This window comes from Neomonachus schauinslandi, chromosome 15, assembly GCF_002201575.2.
Source record: "Neomonachus schauinslandi chromosome 15, ASM220157v2, whole genome shotgun sequence".
NCBI classification, from domain to species: domain Eukaryota; kingdom Metazoa; phylum Chordata; class Mammalia; order Carnivora; family Phocidae; genus Neomonachus; species Neomonachus schauinslandi.
In genome coordinates this window covers 38,725,099-38,744,913 of record NC_058417.1, presented here as the reverse complement: position 1 = coordinate 38,744,913, position 19,815 = coordinate 38,725,099, and the positions used below count along the sequence as shown (strand labels likewise).

At 54.0% G+C, this 19,815-nt stretch overlaps 2 protein-coding genes across 4 annotated transcripts in view; one reads left to right on the top strand and one right to left on the bottom strand.

Annotated features, from left to right (window-relative positions):
• Positions 1–9,338: 9,338 nt before the first annotated feature.
• GJD3 (gap junction protein delta 3) lies at positions 9,339–10,175 on the top strand. The gene has a single exon (XM_021704387.2). The coding sequence runs from the start codon at positions 9,339–9,341 to the stop codon at positions 10,173–10,175; it is 837 nt and encodes a 278-aa protein (XP_021560062.1).
• A 7,022-nt stretch (positions 10,176–17,197) lies between these two features.
• Positions 17,198–19,815, bottom strand: part of RARA (retinoic acid receptor alpha) — a 35,048-nt gene continuing 32,430 nt past the window's right edge. For all 3 annotated transcript variants that reach the window (XM_044921934.1, XM_044921935.1, XM_021703903.2), the window contains 3 exons: positions 19,551–19,755; positions 18,561–18,719; positions 17,198–17,962 (listed from right to left, as the gene is read on the bottom strand). In XM_044921934.1, the coding sequence (XP_044777869.1) occupies positions 17,745–17,962; positions 18,561–18,719; positions 19,551–19,755 (582 nt within the window). In that variant the 3' untranslated portion in view covers positions 17,198–17,744. The remainder of the gene's footprint in view (positions 17,963–18,560; positions 18,720–19,550; positions 19,756–19,815) is intronic.

Genomic DNA, 19,815 nt, shown 5'->3' with positions numbered 1-19,815 from the left:
CCCATTGATTACCCTTTTTCCCCCTTGCAGTATACCCTTTTCCTTACTCTAAAATATATCTGTCTTTACTTCCCTTTGAGGAAAGAGAAATTCTGATCATTTGCTGATGTACCTACCTAACAGCCCCTGGCCATAGTAATAGGTCTAAGAGATAAGCATCCTGACCTAATCAAGGGCAATCAGGTTTTTCCCCAGGTTTTTATACATGGGTACAAAGTTATTCATCTCCTTCACACTCAGAAGGCCTTGCCCCACCATGAGCAAGTAGTTTCAAATATGCGTGGTTTTTGTGCTGTTTTGTTTTGGTTTTTTAATGATCCCTTTAATGACTATTTTGATAATCAGGACAACTACTTGATGATCTCAATAAATGACATTAGGGCAACTGGCCAATCATTTAGAAAAAAAGAAATATTAGATAAATCCAATCCCTTCCTCACATCTTATACCAAAGTTTAAGTTCAAACAGACATGTCAAAAACAAAACCATTTAAAAATGTACCAAAAGAAAAGTAATGTTGAGTTTCAGAGGGATATCCTAAACCTAGCCCCAGGGGTTGACAAAGATCTGGAAAAATGAGCCCTTGAATCAGAATCTGGGCCAAAAGGTCAAACTCTGTCTTAGCAGTTCTCACTTTAAGAAATGTAGTTCAAGAGAAAAATTGGGACATGGGGTGCCTGGGTGGTTCAGTTGGTTAAGCGACTGACTTGATTTTACCTCAGGTCATGAGATTGAGCCCCACATCAGACTCTGCACTGGGTGTGAAGCCTGCTTAAGATTCTCTCTGCACCCCCACATTCTCTCCCTCTCTCTCTCTCAAAAAAATTTTTAAAGATAAGAATTGGGACATGTGTAAAAAGTCATGTAAACGCACAGAAACAGGAAATCTCAATATCCTAGTCACATAATTTTGCAAAATGCTACCATTAGGGGAGAGTGGGGCGAAGTATACAAGGGATCTCTTGTTTCTCAAAACTACATATAAGGGGTGCCTGGGTGGCTCGGTTGAGCGTCTGCCTTCCTGGCTCAGATCGTGATCCCAGGGTCCTGGGATCAAGCCCCTCGGGGGGCTCCAATGCTTGGTGGGGAGTCTGCCTCTCCCTCTCCATCTGCCTCTCCCCCAGCTCATGCTCTTTCTCCCAAATAAATAAAATCTTTAAAAAAAAATTCCATGTAAATCTACAATTATCTCAAGAAAAGCCACATGCAAAGATGCTTATTGAAGTATCTAATAAAATTGAAAATAACCTAAATGTCCAACAACAAGAGACCGCGGATAAAACAATTAGTTTAGGGGCGCCTGGGTGGCTCAGTCATTAAGCGTCTGCCTTCAGCTCAGGTCATGATTTCAGGGTCCTGGGATCGAGCCCCACATCGGCCTCCCTGCTGGGCGGGAAGTCTGCTTCTCCGTCTTCCACTCCCCCTGCTTGTGTTCCTCTCTCGCTGTGCCTCCCTCTGTCAAATAAATAAAATCTTAAAAAAAAAAATTAGTTTAAACAAATTTGGTACAATGAGGAATACAAGGTACTCCTTAAGAATGATCATATAGGGCGCCTGGGTGGCTCAGTTGGTTAAGCGACTGCCTTCGGCTCAGGTCATGATCCTGGAGTCCCGGGATCGAGTCCCGCATCGGGCTCCCTGCTTGGCAGGGAGTCTGCTTCTCCCTCAGACCCTCCCCCCTCTCATGTGCTTGCTCTCTCTCATTCTCTCTCTCTCAAATAAATAAAATCTTTAAAAAAAAAAAAAAAGAATGATCATATACATTATTGATTGATGTGAAGAAAGAAGGTTTACAAATCAGAGCTGAAGTCCCTGTCTGGTAAGTACACATTTGTTGATAGAACGAAAGCATACAAACCCTCTTTAGAAAGAAAAAAGTCCAAAACATTTATTTTTTAAAAGTAGAAGTTTGCTCCTGATCAGTAAAGCATTTGCTAACTAAGACTCCAAATGAATACATCTCTTGACTTCATTCCTTAAACCAATTAACATTCTAGAAGATAAAAATTCTAGTGCTAATAAACCTAGTTATGTACATTTAGACCCTTTATAGAATAGTTATTTCCTACACATGAAACATTGCTTAGATAAATACATATTACACCAATCAGAATTACAAAAGAATAGTTGAGAAAATTCAAAATTCAAAATACATCCATTGATAATACAATAAGCATACTAAGGCTTTTCTTTTAAAACACATTGCAGGGGCGCCTGGGTGGCTCAGTTGGTTAAGCAACTGCCTTCAGCTCAGGTCATGACCCCAGGGTCCTGGGATTGGGCCCCTCATCGGGCTCCCTGCTTGGCAGGAAGCCTGCTTCTCCCTTTCCCACTCCCCCTGCTTGTGTTCCCTCTCTCGCTGTCTCTGTCAAATAAATAAATAAAATCTTTAAAACAAAAACAAAACATTGCAGCCCACTGTTCCTGCTGCAAGGGAATTTTTTTAAGTGATTTCTGGCCATTTTTTCCTAAAACCCAAAGACAAAAATTTTTTAAGTCATTAACTTTGGCTCCTAGAATGATGGATATCTGTCCTGACCTGCCCAGTGTCTCTTTCCTCAGTAATTCCACTTTTGGAAAATTATTCTGAAGTCCAAAAAACAAAAAGTTTGTGTCCAAAAACATTCATTGTAGCATTATTCACACTGGTGAAAAACTGGGAACAGAATAAGTGTCCTACAATGGAAGAACTGGTTAAACTGGTACACCCTTACCATGTATTACAGAGTCAATAAAAGTCATATTTTCCCAGAGCATTTAACAACCCAAAGTCCTGTTGGGTAGCAGGGAGAAGAAGATACAAAAACTATCCTATATAATGTATCAAAACTCATTGAATTATATTATAAAATGGTGCATTTTATTGTGTATAAATACTGCAATAAAAAGCTAACTTTTAGGGGCGCCTGGGTGGCGTCTGCCTTCAGCTCAGGTCATGATGCCTGGGTCCTGGGATTGAGCCTGGCATCAGGCTCCCTGCTCAGTGGGGAGTCTGCTTCTCCCTCTCCCTCTGCTCCTCCCCCTGCTTGTGCTCTCTACCTCGCTCACTCTCTCTCAAATAAATAAAATCTTTAAAAATAATAAATTTTTAAAAGTTAACTTTTAGACAGCGTGAGGCTCAAATATAAACCAGTAATTTTCAAACTTGTACTTACAAATCCATTAGGGATCTTGCTGAACTACAGATACAGTGCTGAGGGAGTGGAAAGGAGATTAGGGTCTTCAAAACTCCTAGAATGTTTATTTAAATTAGTTTGTTAATTAGTTTATTGTTAAACCTAAGCTGCATGGTCTTGTGTGGTCTGTCAGAAACTGAAGTGAGCTGGCTCCACCTACCCTTGACCTGGGGGACCCGGCCCTGCAGGCAATGAGTCCAGGCAGAAACAAAGGTGCTTCAACGCTCAAGTGCACCACCAAGCTAGAGCCTTAAAAACCGCCCAGCTCAGCTGAACTGTCAGATACTTATAATGTTCTCAATGTAAAGATGTTAAAAATATATTTTTAACCAGATTTTAAAAATAAAAGCAACATCAGAATTTAAAAAAAAAAAAAAAAAAAAAAGCCTCTCCAAGAGAGGCTGTGTCTCTCTCTGTCAAATAAATAAATAAAATCTTAAAAAAAAAAAAATGAAAGGCCAACTGTAAGTTGCTGCAAAATGTCATCTGCTTTTCTTTGGAGAATGAGATTTGGGTGATTTTTTTTTCTTTTTTGCATCTTCCTATAGTTTACAAAAATAGTAAATGTTACATGTCTACCTTCCAAATGAAAATAACCATAATTTTTTTCAGGTTATAAAAGTAATATGTGGGTTCCAATTCTGATATGACGCTGAACTTGAACTACTCCAGGAATCAGTCTCGGGTGTCTTTCACTCAGGTGCAGCACCATTGCAAATCTGAGGAACATGTGAAGGTTAATTGTATGTGTCAACTTGACTGCATTAAGGGATGTCCAGGGGCTCCTGGGTGGCTCCGTCGTTGGGCGTCTGCCTTCGGCTCAGGTCGTGATCCCAGAGTCCTGGGATCGAGCCCCGCATCGGGCTCCCTGCTCCGCGGGAGGCCTGCTTCTCCCATTCCCCCTGCTTGTGTTCCCTCTCTCGCTGTGTCTCTCTCTGTCAAATAAATAAATAAAATCTTTTTTAAAAAGGGGGGATGTCGGGCGCCTGGGTGGCTCAGTTGGTTAAGCGACTGCCTTCGGCTCAGGTCATGATCCTGGAGTCCCGGGATCGAGTCCCACATCGGGCTCCCTGCTCAGCGGGGAGTCTGCTTCTCCCTCCGACCCTCCCCCCTCTCATGCTCTCTCTATCTCATTCTCTCTCTCAAATAAATAAATAAAATCTTTAAAATAAATAAATAAATAAATAAAAAGGGGGGATGTCCAGATAGGGATGTCTCTTAGGGATGTGTCTTAGGGTGTCCTCTCCAGAAGAAATTAGCATTTGAATCAGTAGACTGAGTAAAGATCACCACCTACGCGGGTGGACATCATCCAAACCGCTAAGAACCTGAATAGAACTATTCAGCTGGCGGGGGCAGACTTGAGGGAACCGAGTTTCTCTGAATCCCCACTTCAGCGGAGAGGGCCAATAACAGAAGCAGATCTGTGACCGTGAAGGTGAAATTCCCCTTTCCTGCGTGCAAGGCCACCTGGGGGAAAAAAAAGACTACATTTCCCAGCCTTCCTTGCGGAAGGTCATCCTGGCCAATGATACTGTGAACAGTCGGTCACGTGGCAGCTCCCGGGACTTTCTGAGAGACGTCCCAGCACTTAATTTCTCCCGCCTTCATCCCTTCCTCCAGGCGCTGCCTGGAGTGTGGCGCACAGGATCGGGGAGAACTGGGCCACACCCAGGGAGGGGTGGGGAGGAGCCTGCACCCCTAAGGACTTTGGAGCACAGAGCTGCCCCGCCACCGCTGAACAGCCCACCGGCCTCCTCCTTTCAAATGAGAGGGAAACAAGCTTCTCTCTTGTTTAAGCCACTGTTCTTGCTGTTTCTGTTACAGCCGAACCTAATCTTAAATAATTATAGAGCCAAGGGAGGAGGTAGCAGGTTAGCGGGTCCCCGTGGGTGAGGGGGCAGAGCCGGAGGGGTGTATTTGGGAGCCGCAGACTGAAGGCCGGGGCAGAAGAGAGGAGCGGGGACCACCTGTGAACAGAAGGTCGCCCGTCCGGAGGCTTTTCAGGCCCGGAAAGGGTTTGAAGGGTCAGACACTATGCAGCAGAAGGGGTGGGGAGTGGTAGAGAGGTGCGGCAGGGTAACCGGAAACCAACGCACCCACCCTCGGAGGCCAGCACCGTTCCCACCCAGGCTGAGGGGGCAGGAAGGTGAGGGAGGAATTGTACCATTAACCCGTTTGGGGGTTTTCATTTCTACCCAGGACTGGACATTCTGATTACTGATCTCGGACCAAATCGGCCATTTAAGTGATCACAAGCTTTAGAGGAGATCAGAGTGAGCAACTGAGGCAGGCGACCCACCAGCGTTCTCATGGTGTCGGGGCACAGACGATCCGCACCCTCTGCAGCCCTCCCACCCCACTTCATTCATCCACCTGACAAATATTTTCTGAGCATAGACCAGATGCCAGGAACTGTTGTAGGTGGTGACCCAGGGCAGTGAACAGAGCACCAGAGGCCCTGCCCTCATGGAGCTGACATGCTAATGGAGGAGACAGGTGCCACGGAGGATAAAAAATCAAAATAAAAAAATACCGAGTATGTTATGTAGTGATCAGTGCAAAGGAAACAAACCTGAAAAAGGGGACGGGAAGTAGGGGGTTAATTCTAGTGAGGGCCGCTACGGAAGGCCTCACTAAAAGGCAACATTTCTGTAAAGACTAAAAATTGTTAGAGGGGCACAGGGAAGAGAAAATACAATCGTGTCTTGATGGCACTTACCGGGTACAACCATGCAGTGGGGGCACGTGTGTGTCCATGTGTGACAGAACGGGAATTGGCTCCACAGTCCCACCGGCTAGGGTGAAGTCCCTAGCTCGTTTCCCACCCCTTCCTGAAGTGGGGTGGGAGGGCTGCAGAGGGTGCGGATCGTCTGTGCCCCGAGACCATGAGAACGCTGGTGGGTCGCCTGCCTCAGTTGCTCACTCTGATCTCCTCTAAAGCTTGTGATCACTTAAATGGCCGATTTGGTCCGAGATCAGTAATCAGAATGTCCAGTCCTGGGTAGAAATGAAAACCCCCAAACGGGTTAATGGTACAATTCCTCCCTCACCTTCCTGCCCCCTCAGCCTGGGTGGGAACGGTGCTGGCCTCCGAGGGTGGGTGCGTTGGTTTCCGGTTACCCTGCCGCACCTCTCTACCACTCCCCACCCTTTCTGCTGCATAGTGTCTGACCCTTCAAACCCTTTCCGGGCCTGAAAAGCCTCCAGACGGGCGACCTGAAGTGTCTGGGGCGGAGATTGACCGTGACCCTGTGTAGGATGGGCCTCTCGGCCCAGCTCCAGATCTTAAGTATGGCCAAGAATGGGGCCATGTGTCCCCAGCCCTGGGCAGCATCAGTGACACCTCCTCTCAGGCTGGACAGCACTATCTAGGAAGGAGGTTGGGCCCCAGAGATTGTACAGTCTCCCGTGTCTGGCCCTGTGGCATCAGGGGCTGGGGACAGCACAGCAAGACCATGCTCCTGCCCCACCAGAGCCCACCACCTCTGCCATTTTCCACTCCCAACAGGCAGACAGTCTGATGGGGTTTTTCCAGGCTAGGCCAGTGGCCTGACCCAGCAGGGGCCATGAGGACAGGGCAGGGACCAATCCTGGACAGCCAGGAGAGACGAGGTGTGTCCCTGAGCCCCCATACCTGGGGCTGGGGTTTGGGGGTCGGGGAGCAGCTTTGCCAGGAGCAGGCAGTGGTCAGGGTTGGGAAAGTCAGCCATGCCCCCACCCCACATCCTGTTTTTGGAATGTGGGGCCCCAGCACATGCTTTCCTTTGGACTTTGTCCAAGGCAGTGTTTCCCCACCCAGGCCCACTCCCAAGGGAACTCTGCATGACGGTGGGCAGGGTTCCCCGGCACATCCATCATTAACCTAGGGTTTTTCCAGGCTGGGCTGGACCCCTGAGCCAGTGTGGGTGAAGCGCTCGTTTCCCACCCCTTCCTGAAATCAGGTCAGGGGGTCCCTGTCAACACATGGAAAATTATACAGGCCCCCATGGCTGAAGGGAAGAGGAAATGTCGTGGAGGAGGAGAGTCTGGGCCTCCCCACTCAGAGCCGGGCAGGCATGGTCCACTTCCAGTGTCTGGGCCCACCAGACCCAACAAAAGCCCTGGGAATTGTCGGGCCCTGGGAAACCCAAGCAGGCTAGAGGGAGAGCAGTTCCATGATGGGCTCAGGCACATGGGCTCCCAGCCAGTCAAGCCAGGCATGAGACAGGGACCAGCTATTTACATGCTGTGTGACTGTAGGCAAGTGGCTGAGACCCTCTGAGTCTCAGCTTCCCTCCTGCCAGGGTCATCAAGAGGATTAAATGTGCTAATTTGTGTGACGGGCTCAGCGCTGGGCCTGGCAGAGAGCAGGTGCACAGGTGGAGGGGAATGGTGTGTGTGTTGGGTGGATTCCTAGAAAGGCCTACAGGGGACGAACAAAATGTCTCAACCTGGGAGTGTCCCCTCCCTGGCCACTCAGGTCAGCATGAGTCATCCTAACTCTTCCCCTAAGGGACAGCTTCTCCTGCCACCTAGAGTCATAGGATGTGATGCAGAGCCTTCTAGGAGAAGTCTATTTTTCCCACTATAAAATAACATGCTTATTATAATAAATCTGGAAATGATAGAAAAGCAGAAAGAAAGAAAAAGCTTTTATTTAACCACCAATGCTGACCACTCTTGATGCCTTAATGGTTTCCATATGGGATTTTTTTTCTGGGCACAGGTTTTCTTTGTTCTCCGTGATATGATTGGGACCTTTGCTTTAAGACAAAGAGCTGGAAGGAAACCTGGGGGTCAGATGGCCCAGCATCCTCAGTTGACAAGCCAGGAGACTGGCCCAGAATTGCTCAGTGACTTGTCCAAGGCCATCAGTGACAGAGCTGCTGCCCCCAACTCAGCACCAAACCTCTCTTCAGCCTCAAAGGTGGCAGTCAATTGATAGTGGATCTAGGCCTTCCAGTTTGAGGGAGTCTGTTCCATGGGCTTCCATAACCTCCCCCCTCAAAAGCGGTTGGTTCTGGTTAACCCCCTCCCCCATTCCCAGAAGGAGACACAGCAGTGGGATAGGGGTAGGAGTGGGTTAGGGAGAAAGGGAGGGCTGGCAAAGCCCAGCAAGGGGCATGGCCCTGTGTCTGTTCCCAAGGGTGGAGCCAGCCAACAGGGCCACCCTGTCCCTTTAAGAGAAGGCGGAGAGCAAGCCCCTCTCATCCATTCTGTCCTGTCATCTGTCCTGGCCAAATCCAAAAGGGAAAATGAAAAAGGGCCTAGGAGGAACAAGTCCCAGCCATCTCCCAGGATCCCTCCCTCAGCTCTAACACCTCAGCTCCAGTTCCAGGGTGAGTGGGGTGAGGTGAGGGTCTGGGGGGCGCCAGGGGGCTGTGGGACCTATGTGAGTTGTGTGTGTGTGTGTGTGTGTGTGTGTGTGTTGGGGGAGGTTCTCAGGAGATGTGGGAGCCTGGAAGCTGAGGGACACGAGGGAGGAGATGGGAGAGGGCTGGGCCCGTATTCCCACCACTCTGAGGTGGGATGGCAGGGGACACCTGGAACAAAGGATAGAGTTAAGGAAGTGGGACTACTTTTGTGTCCACCCCCCAATTCTGAGAGGAGTTCACTGCAATAAGAAGGGCAAGAGAAATGGTGGGCAGAGAAAGAAGGAGGTGAAGTCCCTCTGGGTCTACTGGCTCCCAGCTCTTCCAGGGGTACTAAGTTGGGTCTGGAGTCCTGGGTTGGAGGCACCATAGTTGCCCATGGAAAGCATCCTGGAGCACATAAGGGCACCCCTGGGTTTCTGCTTCTATAGTGCGATGGGTGGCTGCCCCTCCTGATGTCCAAGTTCACACCCTACACATCTGGACTCTGGAGGAGCCAGCGGTCCAACCAAGCAGGCCCATGGGGGTCTAGAGCTAGAGCACGACGGTGGGGCTCCTCCCCCGCACCTGTCGGTCCCAAGGAGAAGGGCACCCACAGTGGAGAATCTCCTAACGCCTCCTGCCCGCCACCCCAGCCCCGACTCCCGAGTTCCCACCAAATCCCAGCTAAACCCAGGCCTCACTGAGCCCCTGCCTCGCCCCAAAGTTAGAGGAGGGCCAGCTGACCTCATCCCATGGGCCGGGGTGGGGGGTCAGGGGGGGGACGCTGATGGGGCCGGCCTCTGACGCCCCCGCGTCCGCAGCGCCATGGGGGAGTGGGCGTTCCTGGGCTCGCTGCTGGACGCCGTGCAGCTGCAGTCGCCGCTCGTGGGCCGCCTGTGGCTGGTGGTCATGCTGATCTTCCGCATCCTGGTGCTGGCCACGGTGGGCGGCGCCGTGTTCGAGGACGAGCAGGAGGAGTTCGTGTGCAACACGCTGCAGCCGGGCTGCCGCCAGACCTGCTACGACCGCGCCTTCCCGGTCTCCCACTACCGCTTCTGGCTCTTCCACATCCTGCTGCTCTCGGCGCCCCCCGTGCTCTTCGTCATCTACTCGGTGCACCGGGCCGGCAAGGAGGCGGGCGGCGCGGACGCCGGGCCCGGGCCGCCCCCGCGCCGCCGCTGCTACCTGCTGAGCGTGGCGCTGCGCCTGCTGGCCGAGCTGGCCTTCCTGGCGGGCCAGGCGCTGCTCTACGGCTTCCGCGTGGCCCCGCACTTCGCGTGCGCCGGCCCGCCGTGCCCGCACACCGTGGACTGCTTCGTGAGCCGGCCCACCGAGAAGACCGTCTTCGTGCTCTTCTACTTCGGCGTGGGGCTGCTCTCGGCGCTGCTCAGCGTGGCCGAGCTGGGCCACCTGCTGTGGAAGGGCCGCCCGCGCGCCGGGCGCCGTCGCCAGGGGGCCGAGCGCGACGGCCGCCGCCACCGCGCGCGCGAGGAGGCGCGGCAGCTGCTCCCGCCGCCCCCGGTCCCGCCCTCCCGGCGCCCGCGCCCCGACCCCCGCGGCCCGCCCGCCTACGCGCACCCGGCCCCCTCCGGCGACAGCGAGGGCGGCAGCGGCCGCAGCAAGGCGTCCCTGGCCACCGTCCGCCAGGACCTGGCCATCTAGAGGCGGGCGGCGGGTGCTTCCGCGAGAACTGGCCCCACGAGCCTGCGCGGGCACTTCCCGGGTGCTCTCGGGCGGGCGGGTGAGGGGCCGGGGGATGAACGGAGGCGGGTCCGGATGCCCTCCCCGATCCAGGTGGCGGCGAAGGAGGCCCGGGACTGAGAGGAAGGGCACAGGAGGACCTAGCAGAGAGGAAAGTCGGGGTTCGGGTGGTGCTCAGAAAAAAAGTCGTCGTGATTCCAGCTTCCCGCGCGCGGGCCTCTCCTTGTTCAGACTGAGGTGCGGCCCGGGTGCGGGCTCCCTCTGTGTGTGCACACATGTACACGTATGTATAGTGTGAGCTGTGTGTGTGCATGTGTGTACGCACAGGTGCATCCTACGTGGGCTCGCTGTGTGTGCATGTGTATGCCCTGTGTGGGTTCTACGTATGTGCATGCATCTGTATGCCCTGGGTGACTGCGTGGGGGGGGGGGGGGGAGAGGGGGATCTGATAAGGTGCCAGCAACAGGCACAATGGCTCCCCCCTTACCTGCAGGGGTATTGTAGGAAGCTCTCCCCGCTTAATGGAGCCCACACAGGGAGGAGAGAGGTGCCCCTTCACCCTGGGCAGGACTCGGTGTGGAGGGCTTGTGGGCACCATCCACACCCTTGACCGTGTGGCCTGGGCAGGGTGGCCAAGCGGTCCCTTTTGTTGGAAGTAGAGTGGGGGTGGGCAGTAGGGTCAGAAGGCCGGACTCTGTCCTAGCTTCACTCTCACACCCTGCTGCTGTTCCCCAAGTCCATAAACATGGCCAAGTTCCTTCCATCCTCGAAAGAAATCCGCCCCAAAACATGCCCCCGGCCCTGCATTTCCCTGCAGCCACGACCATCTTCCCTCCTGGGGGAAAACAAAGAGCAACCTACGTGGCTTCCTCTTGTCCCCTTCCTGCCTCCTCTCCGCCCCCATCTGTCTTCTTCCCTTGCCACCCCAGTGGGGCTGCTCTCCCGAAGATCACCCAGGACCTAAGTGACATCCAGGGGCCACCATCTGACCCTGCCCTGGGCTTTATCCAACCCTGCTGAGCAGGCCACCACCACCCACCCTGCCTGATTGTCTCCTAGTCCTCCTGCTTACGCCCTCGGGGGCTCCCTGTCATTGGGGTAAGTCCAGCACCCGAATGAGGCTTCTGAAGTCCCGCCCTGTCCAGTCCTGCCCCAGCCCCATGGCCTGGGCTTCCTATGGTTTCTGTGCTCCAAACCATACTGAGTTTCATCTTCCTGCCAGGCACAGTGACCCATCTCCTTCCAAATGTTTGAACATGCTGTTTCTTGGCCTGCAGAAGCCTACCTCTCTGCAGCACCTCCTCCCCACCCTAGCTAATACCTACCTACCTTTTGGTCTCATTTGGGAAGAAATAGATGCCGTCCCTCACATTGTCCACCCCCAAGGCGGAGCTAGACGCCCCGCAGCACCCCTGCCTCCCCAGGCATAGCTCGCCTGCTGGATGGCATTGCTCGCCCCTCCACACTGGCGCAGAGGAGGTGCTTCGTCAATTTGCGTTCATGAGGGACTGAAGGTGTCCCTGAGGCCCAAGGGCTTATCCACGCGCGTGCTGTGCAACATTTCTCTGATGATGGTCAGCTATGTGTGCAAAGCCTGGACCTCCAACAAACTCAGAAGTGGATATCCAGCTGTTTTCCAGATGTATTCATTCAAGAAATATTTGTTGAGCACATACTATATGCCAGGCAATGTTCAAGATCAGCGCTGTTCAATAGAAATAGGATGTGAGCCACATGTGTAATTTTAAATTTTTCAGTAGCCACATTAAAAAATAAAAGGAGGGCGCCTGGGTGGCTCAGATGGTTAAGCGTCTGCCTTCGGCTCAGGTCATGATCCCAGGGTCCTGGGATCGAGTCCCGCATCGGGCTCCCTGCTCCTTGGGAGCCTGCTTCTCTCTCTCTCTCTCTGTCTCTCATGAATAAATAAATAAAAATCAAAAAAAAAAAAAAAGATTTAAAAAAAATAAAAGGAAACGGGTGCCTGGGTGGCTCAGTCGTTGGGCGTCTGCCTTCGGCTCAGGTCATGATCCTAGGATCCTGGGATCGAGCCCTGCATCGGGCTCCCTGATCCGCGGGAAGCCTGCTTCTCCCTCTCCCACTCCCCCCTGCTTGTGTTCCCTCTCTCGCTGTCTCTCTCCCTGTGTCAAATAAATAAATAAAGATCTTTTAAAAAAAAAGTAAACAGATGAAATTAATTTTAATAACATATTTTCTTTAACCCACTGCATCCAAAATGTTATTTCAACACATCATCGATATTTAAAAAAAAAGTATTAAAGAGATATTTATTTTTTCTTTGTACTAAGTATTTGAAATCTGGTGTGTGTTGGGGCGACTGGGTGGCTCAGTCGTTAAGCGTCTGCCTTCGGCTCAGGTCATGATCCTGGGATCCTGGGATCGAGCCCCACATCGGGCTCCCTGCTCTGCGGGAAGTCTCTTCTCCCTCTCCCACTCCCCCTGCTTGTGTTCTTCTCTCGCTGTGTCTCTCTCTGTCAAATAAATAAACAAAATCTTGAAAAAAATATATATAAAAAAAATCTGGTGTGTATTTTATGCTTAGAGCACATCTCAATTTGGACCAGCCACACTTTTTTTTAATGATTTTGTTTATCTATTTGAGAGATTGAGATAGAGTGACAGCATGCGTGGGGAGGAGAGGGAGAAGCAGGCTCCCCACTGAGCAGGGAGCCCGCCGTGGGACTCAATCCCAGGACCCTGGGATCATGACCTGAGCCAAAGGCAGATGACCAACCTACTGAGCCACCCAGGCGTCCAGGACCAGCCACATTTTTAAGACTCAGTCACCGCATGTGGCTAGTGACTGCTGTATTGAACAGAGCAGATCCAGATGTTGGGCTCCAGTGGTGAATAAAACCACTGGAGGGGCAGGCAATAGAATATACTGCCAGGTATCGTTTAAAGTAAGGCAAGACAGTTACTATCGCTGGGGAGTGACACTGGAACAGACAGTAGCACAGAGCTAGCCATGAAGCTGGCTCCAGGAAGAGCATTCTGGGTGGAGGGAATGGCAAGTACAAAGGCCCTGAGGCAGGAATACGTTGAGGGTTGTTTGAGGCCAGCAAGGAGGCCCATGTGGCTGGAGTGGAGTAAGGGACAGGAGGGAGGGTCACTAGCACCTCAAATGCAACCCCAACTGCCTTCGTTTCCCCTCTCCGTGCTGCTGTCTTCATCCACCCAGGCCACGTCCACCCTCTACTGCCAAAGCCTCTCTTCTGCCCGCCTCCCATGTCCTGTGAATCACCTGGTCCTCCCATTTTGCCACCTAAGCATTTCCTCCCCTTATTTGCTCTCACCCTTTGGGGGCTGCCCAAGGTCAGCCCTGTCCCCGGTGACCTGGAGTGCTCCCACAGCTTCTGCTCTGCTCCCTGCAATTCCAATCCGAACAGCTCACTGGCTGGCTTGAAATCCTTCACTCCCATCGCCCTCGGGGTCAAGTCCAGCTCCTGAACCAGACCTGGCCTGAGCCCATCCCAGCCTCTCCAACTTACTTCTTCCAGCATTCCAACCAAAATGGTTAAAGCACAGAGCTGGTAACAGTTTCTGATCACATGAAGCTATTTATCACCTCTGTTTATCACCTCTGGCTAACTCTTCCCCTTAGACCTTCAGCTGGGAGGGGGCACCTCTTCCAGGAAGCCTTCTGAAACTTACCCCAGGCCTGGTTAAATGCCCTGCACTCGCATAGGCCCAAGACTTAGTCACTGCCTTCCCCAGCTTGTACCCCAGTCACCGTCCTTGGGTCAGTCTCTCCTGTGGAGGAGGGGACCGGACCCCGTGCAAAGCACATGTCAGACCTCAGTGATCAGACTCCACAGCGGGGTTCTCAGCTGGGCAGTTCTGCCCCCCCCGGGGAGACATATTAGGTTGTCATAGCTGGGGGGAAGGTGCAACTAGCATCCAGTGGGCAGAGACCAGGGATGCTGCTAAACACCCTACAATGCACAGGACAGCGCCCCCCACCCCAACAAAGAATTCCTGGGCCCAAAATGCCACTTGTGCCATGGTTAAGAAACTGCTCATCAGCAATGAACTGTGAGCCTCAGAGGGCAACCTCAAGCCCCAGGGTCAAAGGTACTACCCCGGGGTGGGGGGGGCACTCTGTAAATTCGGGGCGACTGCTCTAGTCGCCACAATGAGGGCGACCCTCTTGGCATTTGGTAGGCACAGACTAGAAATGCCAAGATGCCCTCTTGCAATACAGAATTATCACGCGTGGGGGCGCCCGTGGCTCAGTCGGAAGAGCATGTGACTCTTGATCTTGGGGTCTTGAGTTCGAGCTCCAGGATGGATGCAGATCTTACTTAAAAAAGAGGGGCGGGGGGGCGCCTGGGTGGCTCAGTCGTTAAGCGTCTGCCTTCGGCTCAGGTCATGGTCCCAGGGTCCTGGGATCGAGCCCCGCATCGGGCTCCCTGCTCGGCGGGAAGCCTGCTTCTCCCTCTTCCACTCCCCCTGCTTGTGTTCCCTCTCTCGCTGTGTCTCTCTCTGTCAAATAAATAAATAAAATCTTTTTTAAAAAGTGGGAGGGCGCCTGGGTGTCAGATGGTTAAGGGTCTGCCTTGGCTCAGGTCATGATCCCGGGGTCCTGGGATGGAGCCCCGCATCAGGCTCCCCGCTCGGCGGGAAGCCCGCTTCTCCCCCTCCCTCTGCTTCTCCTCCGCTCATGTTCTCCCTCTCTCTCTAACTCTGTGTCTCGAATGAATAAATAAAAAAATCTTAAAAAAAAAAAAAACCTGATTCTGTTCTACATGTAAAATATTAGGGGTTTGTGGATTTTTTTGGGGGGGGGCATGGTTTTATTATACATTGTCAGCTTTTATTTCAACATTCACCCATATTCCTTAAGTTTCCTGGGCTTCTTGTAGAGAATGGCTTCCAACCTTCTCACTTCTTTATTTATTTATTTTCTTCTCACTTCTTTTAAATGCCAATGTATTAGGACGATACACTATCTGCCATGCAGCTGTGCGCATTAACACACTGAAATTCATAGACCTTTCCCTTCAGCTACAGCTATGCTACAGTGTGATAGTATAGTGATTTTTGTAAAGCACGTGGGTAGGTGTGTTATGTTAAATTTCCGTCAGATACATAAAGAAAATGTTAGAAAAAAATTGCTGGAGGACGAGAACCTCTGTCCCCGCGCACACTCCGGCCGCCCAGACGGCGAGATAAGTGAGGAGCTGCCGCCACCTGGTGGCTGAAATAGAAATGGCAGGCAGGCCCCTGTGGAAGGAGCTCTTCCTGCCCGGGGAAATCTCTTCCTGCCCAGGCGCCCTGAGAACCCGCCCCAGACACAGCCTCCACTGCCACCTCCCTGGAGCCCTCAGACCTCAGTGCTTGACGCTTCTTTGGGGGCATCAGGGTTCCAGGAAAGACCTCTGGCTGAGAGGTGGGAACGCTGAGTCCTGGGCCCCCATCTGCGATGAATTCGCTGTGTGCCCCTGGGCAAGGGCTCTGCCCTCTCTGGGCCTTGATGTGTAGTGGGAAGAGTGGAGAGAATTGGTCTTTGATGCCACTACAGGCCTGCCCACTTGATCCTCTCCACCAGGAGCAACCGAGTTCCCTCGCAAGCTGTCTTCTCTGCCTCCTGCCCACAGAGTGAGCTTAGGGGTAGGCAGGGGAGGGCAAGACAGTCCTTCTTGGACGCACAGGGATGGAGGGGCTGGCTTTCTAAGGCCATCCCAATCCTACGTTCTTGTTAGGTTGCCAAGGGCTCCTGACTTGGGTACCCATGCCAACTGCCACTCCTGAAGGTCAAGTCCGGAATAGAACTCCTCTGCCACTTAGTGACCCCCAGACCCAAGCTCTGGCTTCCAAGGGCTCAGGACTCTCTGAAGGCAGAGGCAGGCTTCCTCCCTAAGACCAAGATTCCCAGAGAGCTGGGGTTGGCTTCTTCCCTCAGACTGGGGACTCCCCGAAGGCTGGAACAGTTTCTCTTCTCCCCCCGCCCCACCTCCAGCCAGAGCTCCCTGACACGGGCTGTGTAGACCCCTAGACAGAGGGCCTCCCAAGGGCAGGCCTATCCTGTTCCACCAAAGACCCCAGCGCAGCAAGGCAGGCCCCGAAGACAGCTTGGTCCCAGTGCTCCTAGCTGCCCCCATCCCCAGCTCCCTGCCCACACGGGGCAAGAAGGCAGCGAGGCAGTGAGGCTCTGAGGCAAGTGTAGAATAAATAGAACTTTATTCTTTATCCAGTAGATCTCAGTGGAAAGTCCAACAGTAACAGGTGCACCAGCGGGCTCTGGGGGGATGAGACCCCAACCCCGGGGCAAGGAGGGCAGGGCAGAACCAGCTCCCCCAGCCTGGGGGTGCAGGGGGTGAGGGGAGGGAACCCCCTGTAGGCCCGTCCTGCGGGGCAAGGAGGGGGCACGGGGATGGGGTGGGGAGCAGGGGGCAGGCCAGGGAAACAGAGGAACTCGGGCCAAGTGTGTCCGTTGGCCCATGGTCCGCTGCGCGCGCGCGCGCGTGTGTGTGTGTGTGTGTGTGTGTGTCTGGGGGCCCTGTGGGCAGTGCTGGTGGCTGTGAGGCTGGGGGACGGGGCAGCTCGAACTCCTTGGCCAGCCCCTTCACAGTGGGGGCTGGGGGCTTAGATGAGGGAGAGGCAGCTCTGCCAAGTCCACAGGGCTGAGAAACACACACGAGCGTGTTCTGAGGGCCCCCCTTGCTTTGCCCCCTGCCCTGTCTCTCATGGCGGGCCCCCTCCTCCTGGGGGCTGCCTGAAACTGTCCCCGCCCAGTGGTTAGGCAGAGGGAGAAGGGGAGGGCAGACCTTGGAAAGTTAGTACTTCACAGTTTTGAAGAGAAAACTGAGGAGAAAAAGGCTGGGGAGGAGGGCTAGGGGGTGCAGGGACATGGAGAGAGTGTGGGAGCCCCTTGTGAGCCGCTCCCCTCCCCCAAGACCCACCCCCCTCCAGCTCTGGATCCAGCTCCCCCCAATACACAGCACAGATTCCTTCAGTATAAATGTGCTTAAAATGAAAATTCTTATTAAAAAAATCAAAACCAAAAAAAAATTAAAATAAAAACAAAACCAGCGAGAATTAATACCTGGGGGTTGGTACGGCAGGGTATGTACAGGGGGAACCCCCCACCCCTGGCCCACCCCCTCTGTCACCAACCGAGGCAGGGGGGTTTCCCGACCGGGGGGCAATGGCTTGTGGGTTCTGAGTACGGGGGAGCCAGGTCCTGGCATTTGCTGGTGATGAAGATGTGGCGAGGGGGGCAGAGGGCTGTCTTGATGAATGCAAGGCCCCCAGGCTCCATCCTGAGGCCCAGGACCAGGGGTCCTCACTCAGTTCACGACCTTGCCCCTGACGTCAGCCCAGGCTGCAGGAGCAGGCAGTCCATCCTGCCCAGGCCTCCCTCTGAAGAGTCGCCGCCTCCTCCCTCCTATCCCCGAGGAAAAGGAGGACAGGTGGGGGGGGCAGGGCTGGTGGGGGTCACATGGTTGGTAGAAAGGCAGAGAAAAGCCAGGGCGTGGGGTGAGGGCTGTGTCCATGGGGCACGGGCAGTCACGGGGAGTGGGTGGCCGGGCTGCTTCTGTTTGAGCTGGGGCTGAGGCTGGGGCTGCAGCTGCCAGGTGGGGGGGCCAGGCCGCCCCCATCCCGCCCCCCGCCCCCTGGCTGTCCGCTCAGAGTGTCCAGGCCCTCGGAGTTCTCCAGCATTTCCTGGATGAGAGGTGGCATGGAGCCCGGGATCTCCATCTTCAGCGTGATCACCCGCTCAGCCCCTGCCGGAAAGGAAGAGCAGAGATCAGTACATGGGCCCTCGGCCTCTCAAAGCTCCAGGAGGGAGGGTGCAGGGGTAGGAGGACCAGTTCTACCCATATCGGCATCCTCTACGGACTGAACTCGGGGCGCAGTTCTCTGACATAAGCCCGCTCTCTTAGGCCCCCATGTCTAGGGGCAGCCGTGGTTGCAAACCCAGGCTCAGGGGTCAGACTGCCTGGGGTGGACCGGGGGCCCTTCCTACATGTTGTATGTTACAGAGTCTCCTCCTGACGCCTCAAACACAGCTCTGTAAACACCATCATGATCCCCATTCCTCAGGTGGGAAACTGAGGCGCAGAGCTGCTCAACACACACCCACACGGTCTGGCTACAGAGTCATGCCCTCAACTAGCACGCAAAGGTGACAATGCCCCCTCAGAGCTCCCACGCAGGGGGTCACCTGGGCACGGGGAAGTCCAGATGAGTGGGGCATCGTCTTGGGCACAAAGACGTGGGGTGTTGGCTCCCACGTGGGGGGCCTGACTCTGGGCACGGGCAGGGGTCCTGGGCCAGGTGTTGGGGTGCGGCTCTGGCACACACACAGGGCACGAGCCTCACCCTTAGCACTGATGCTTCGCAGGTCTGTGATCTTCATCAGCATCTTGGGGAACATGTGGGGGCGGCTGGGTCTCCGTTTCCGCACATAGACCTTCAGCGCCTCCAGCAGCGGCTCCTGAAGCATGTCCACCCTGTCTGGCTGCTCCAGGTCCTGCCGGTCTGCAGAAGCAGATGCCCCCTGAGCAGCTCTGCCCCGGACTAGCAAAGCACACAGCCGCGCTCCCAGCCTCGGCCACTGGGGGGCGCGCTTGCCCAGGCCACAGGCTGAGCCTCTCTGCTCCTGGGACCTCCCCATACAGGGCAGTGCTTGGGGTCTGTGTGCTGTTGAGAGAGGCCCTAAAAGGCTCTTAAATGTGAGCAGAGAGGAACTGGGGTGGGGGTCGTCCGGGGCCCTCTCTGACAGCCCAATTCATAGGGACAGGACCCCTGAACACAGGCAGTGCCGTCCTCAGGCAAAGGGAGGATGCCCGGGCAGGTCTCACTCCCACCTGTTCTTATGGACACGAGCACAATATGTCAAAACTCTTTTAACAGTCGAATAATAACAGCGGCCAACATCTACTGGGCCTTACTGTAGGCAAACCGTGCCTTCTTTATTACCCTCTTAAGCCCCCATCAACTTTATGAGATGGAGACCCTTACTGCCCCATTTTAAAGAAACAGGGACTCAATGAAGTTCAGCAACCTGCTCAAGGTCACAAGCTGGCCAGGATTTGAACCTGGGTGGTCTGACCCTCAAGCCCTCACTCTTAAGCTCCCTGGAAGGGGCACAACCCACCAACAGGGAAACAGACATCAGGTGTCCGCCCCTACTCCCTTGCTGTGTGGCCGCAGACCAGACCCTGCCCCTCTGCGTTCTCCGTTCGCCCCTCTGAGGGGGCGTAACAGAGGCCCCCTTCCGATCTGACCCTGGGCTTCTCCCTGGAAGAAACTCCGGGGGCCGCCCCACCACCCTGGGCCTGGCTCCCCAGTCCCAGGCCCCCTGCCCACCTCCACAGATGAGACAGATGGCACTGAGAAGACCAGTCTCAGCGTCATCCATCTCCAGGGGCAGCAGCTGGTTGGCGAAGGCGAAGACCAGGTCCGTGAGGGGGCCGAAGCCGGCATTGTGCATCTGGGTCCGGTTCAGGGTCAGCCCATCGGAGAAGGTCATTGTGTCCTGCTCGGGCGTGTACCGCGTGCAGATCCGCAGGATCTGGGAGCAGAGGATGCACGAGTTCAGGGACTGGACCCATCTCCCCAGCACTTCCAGTAC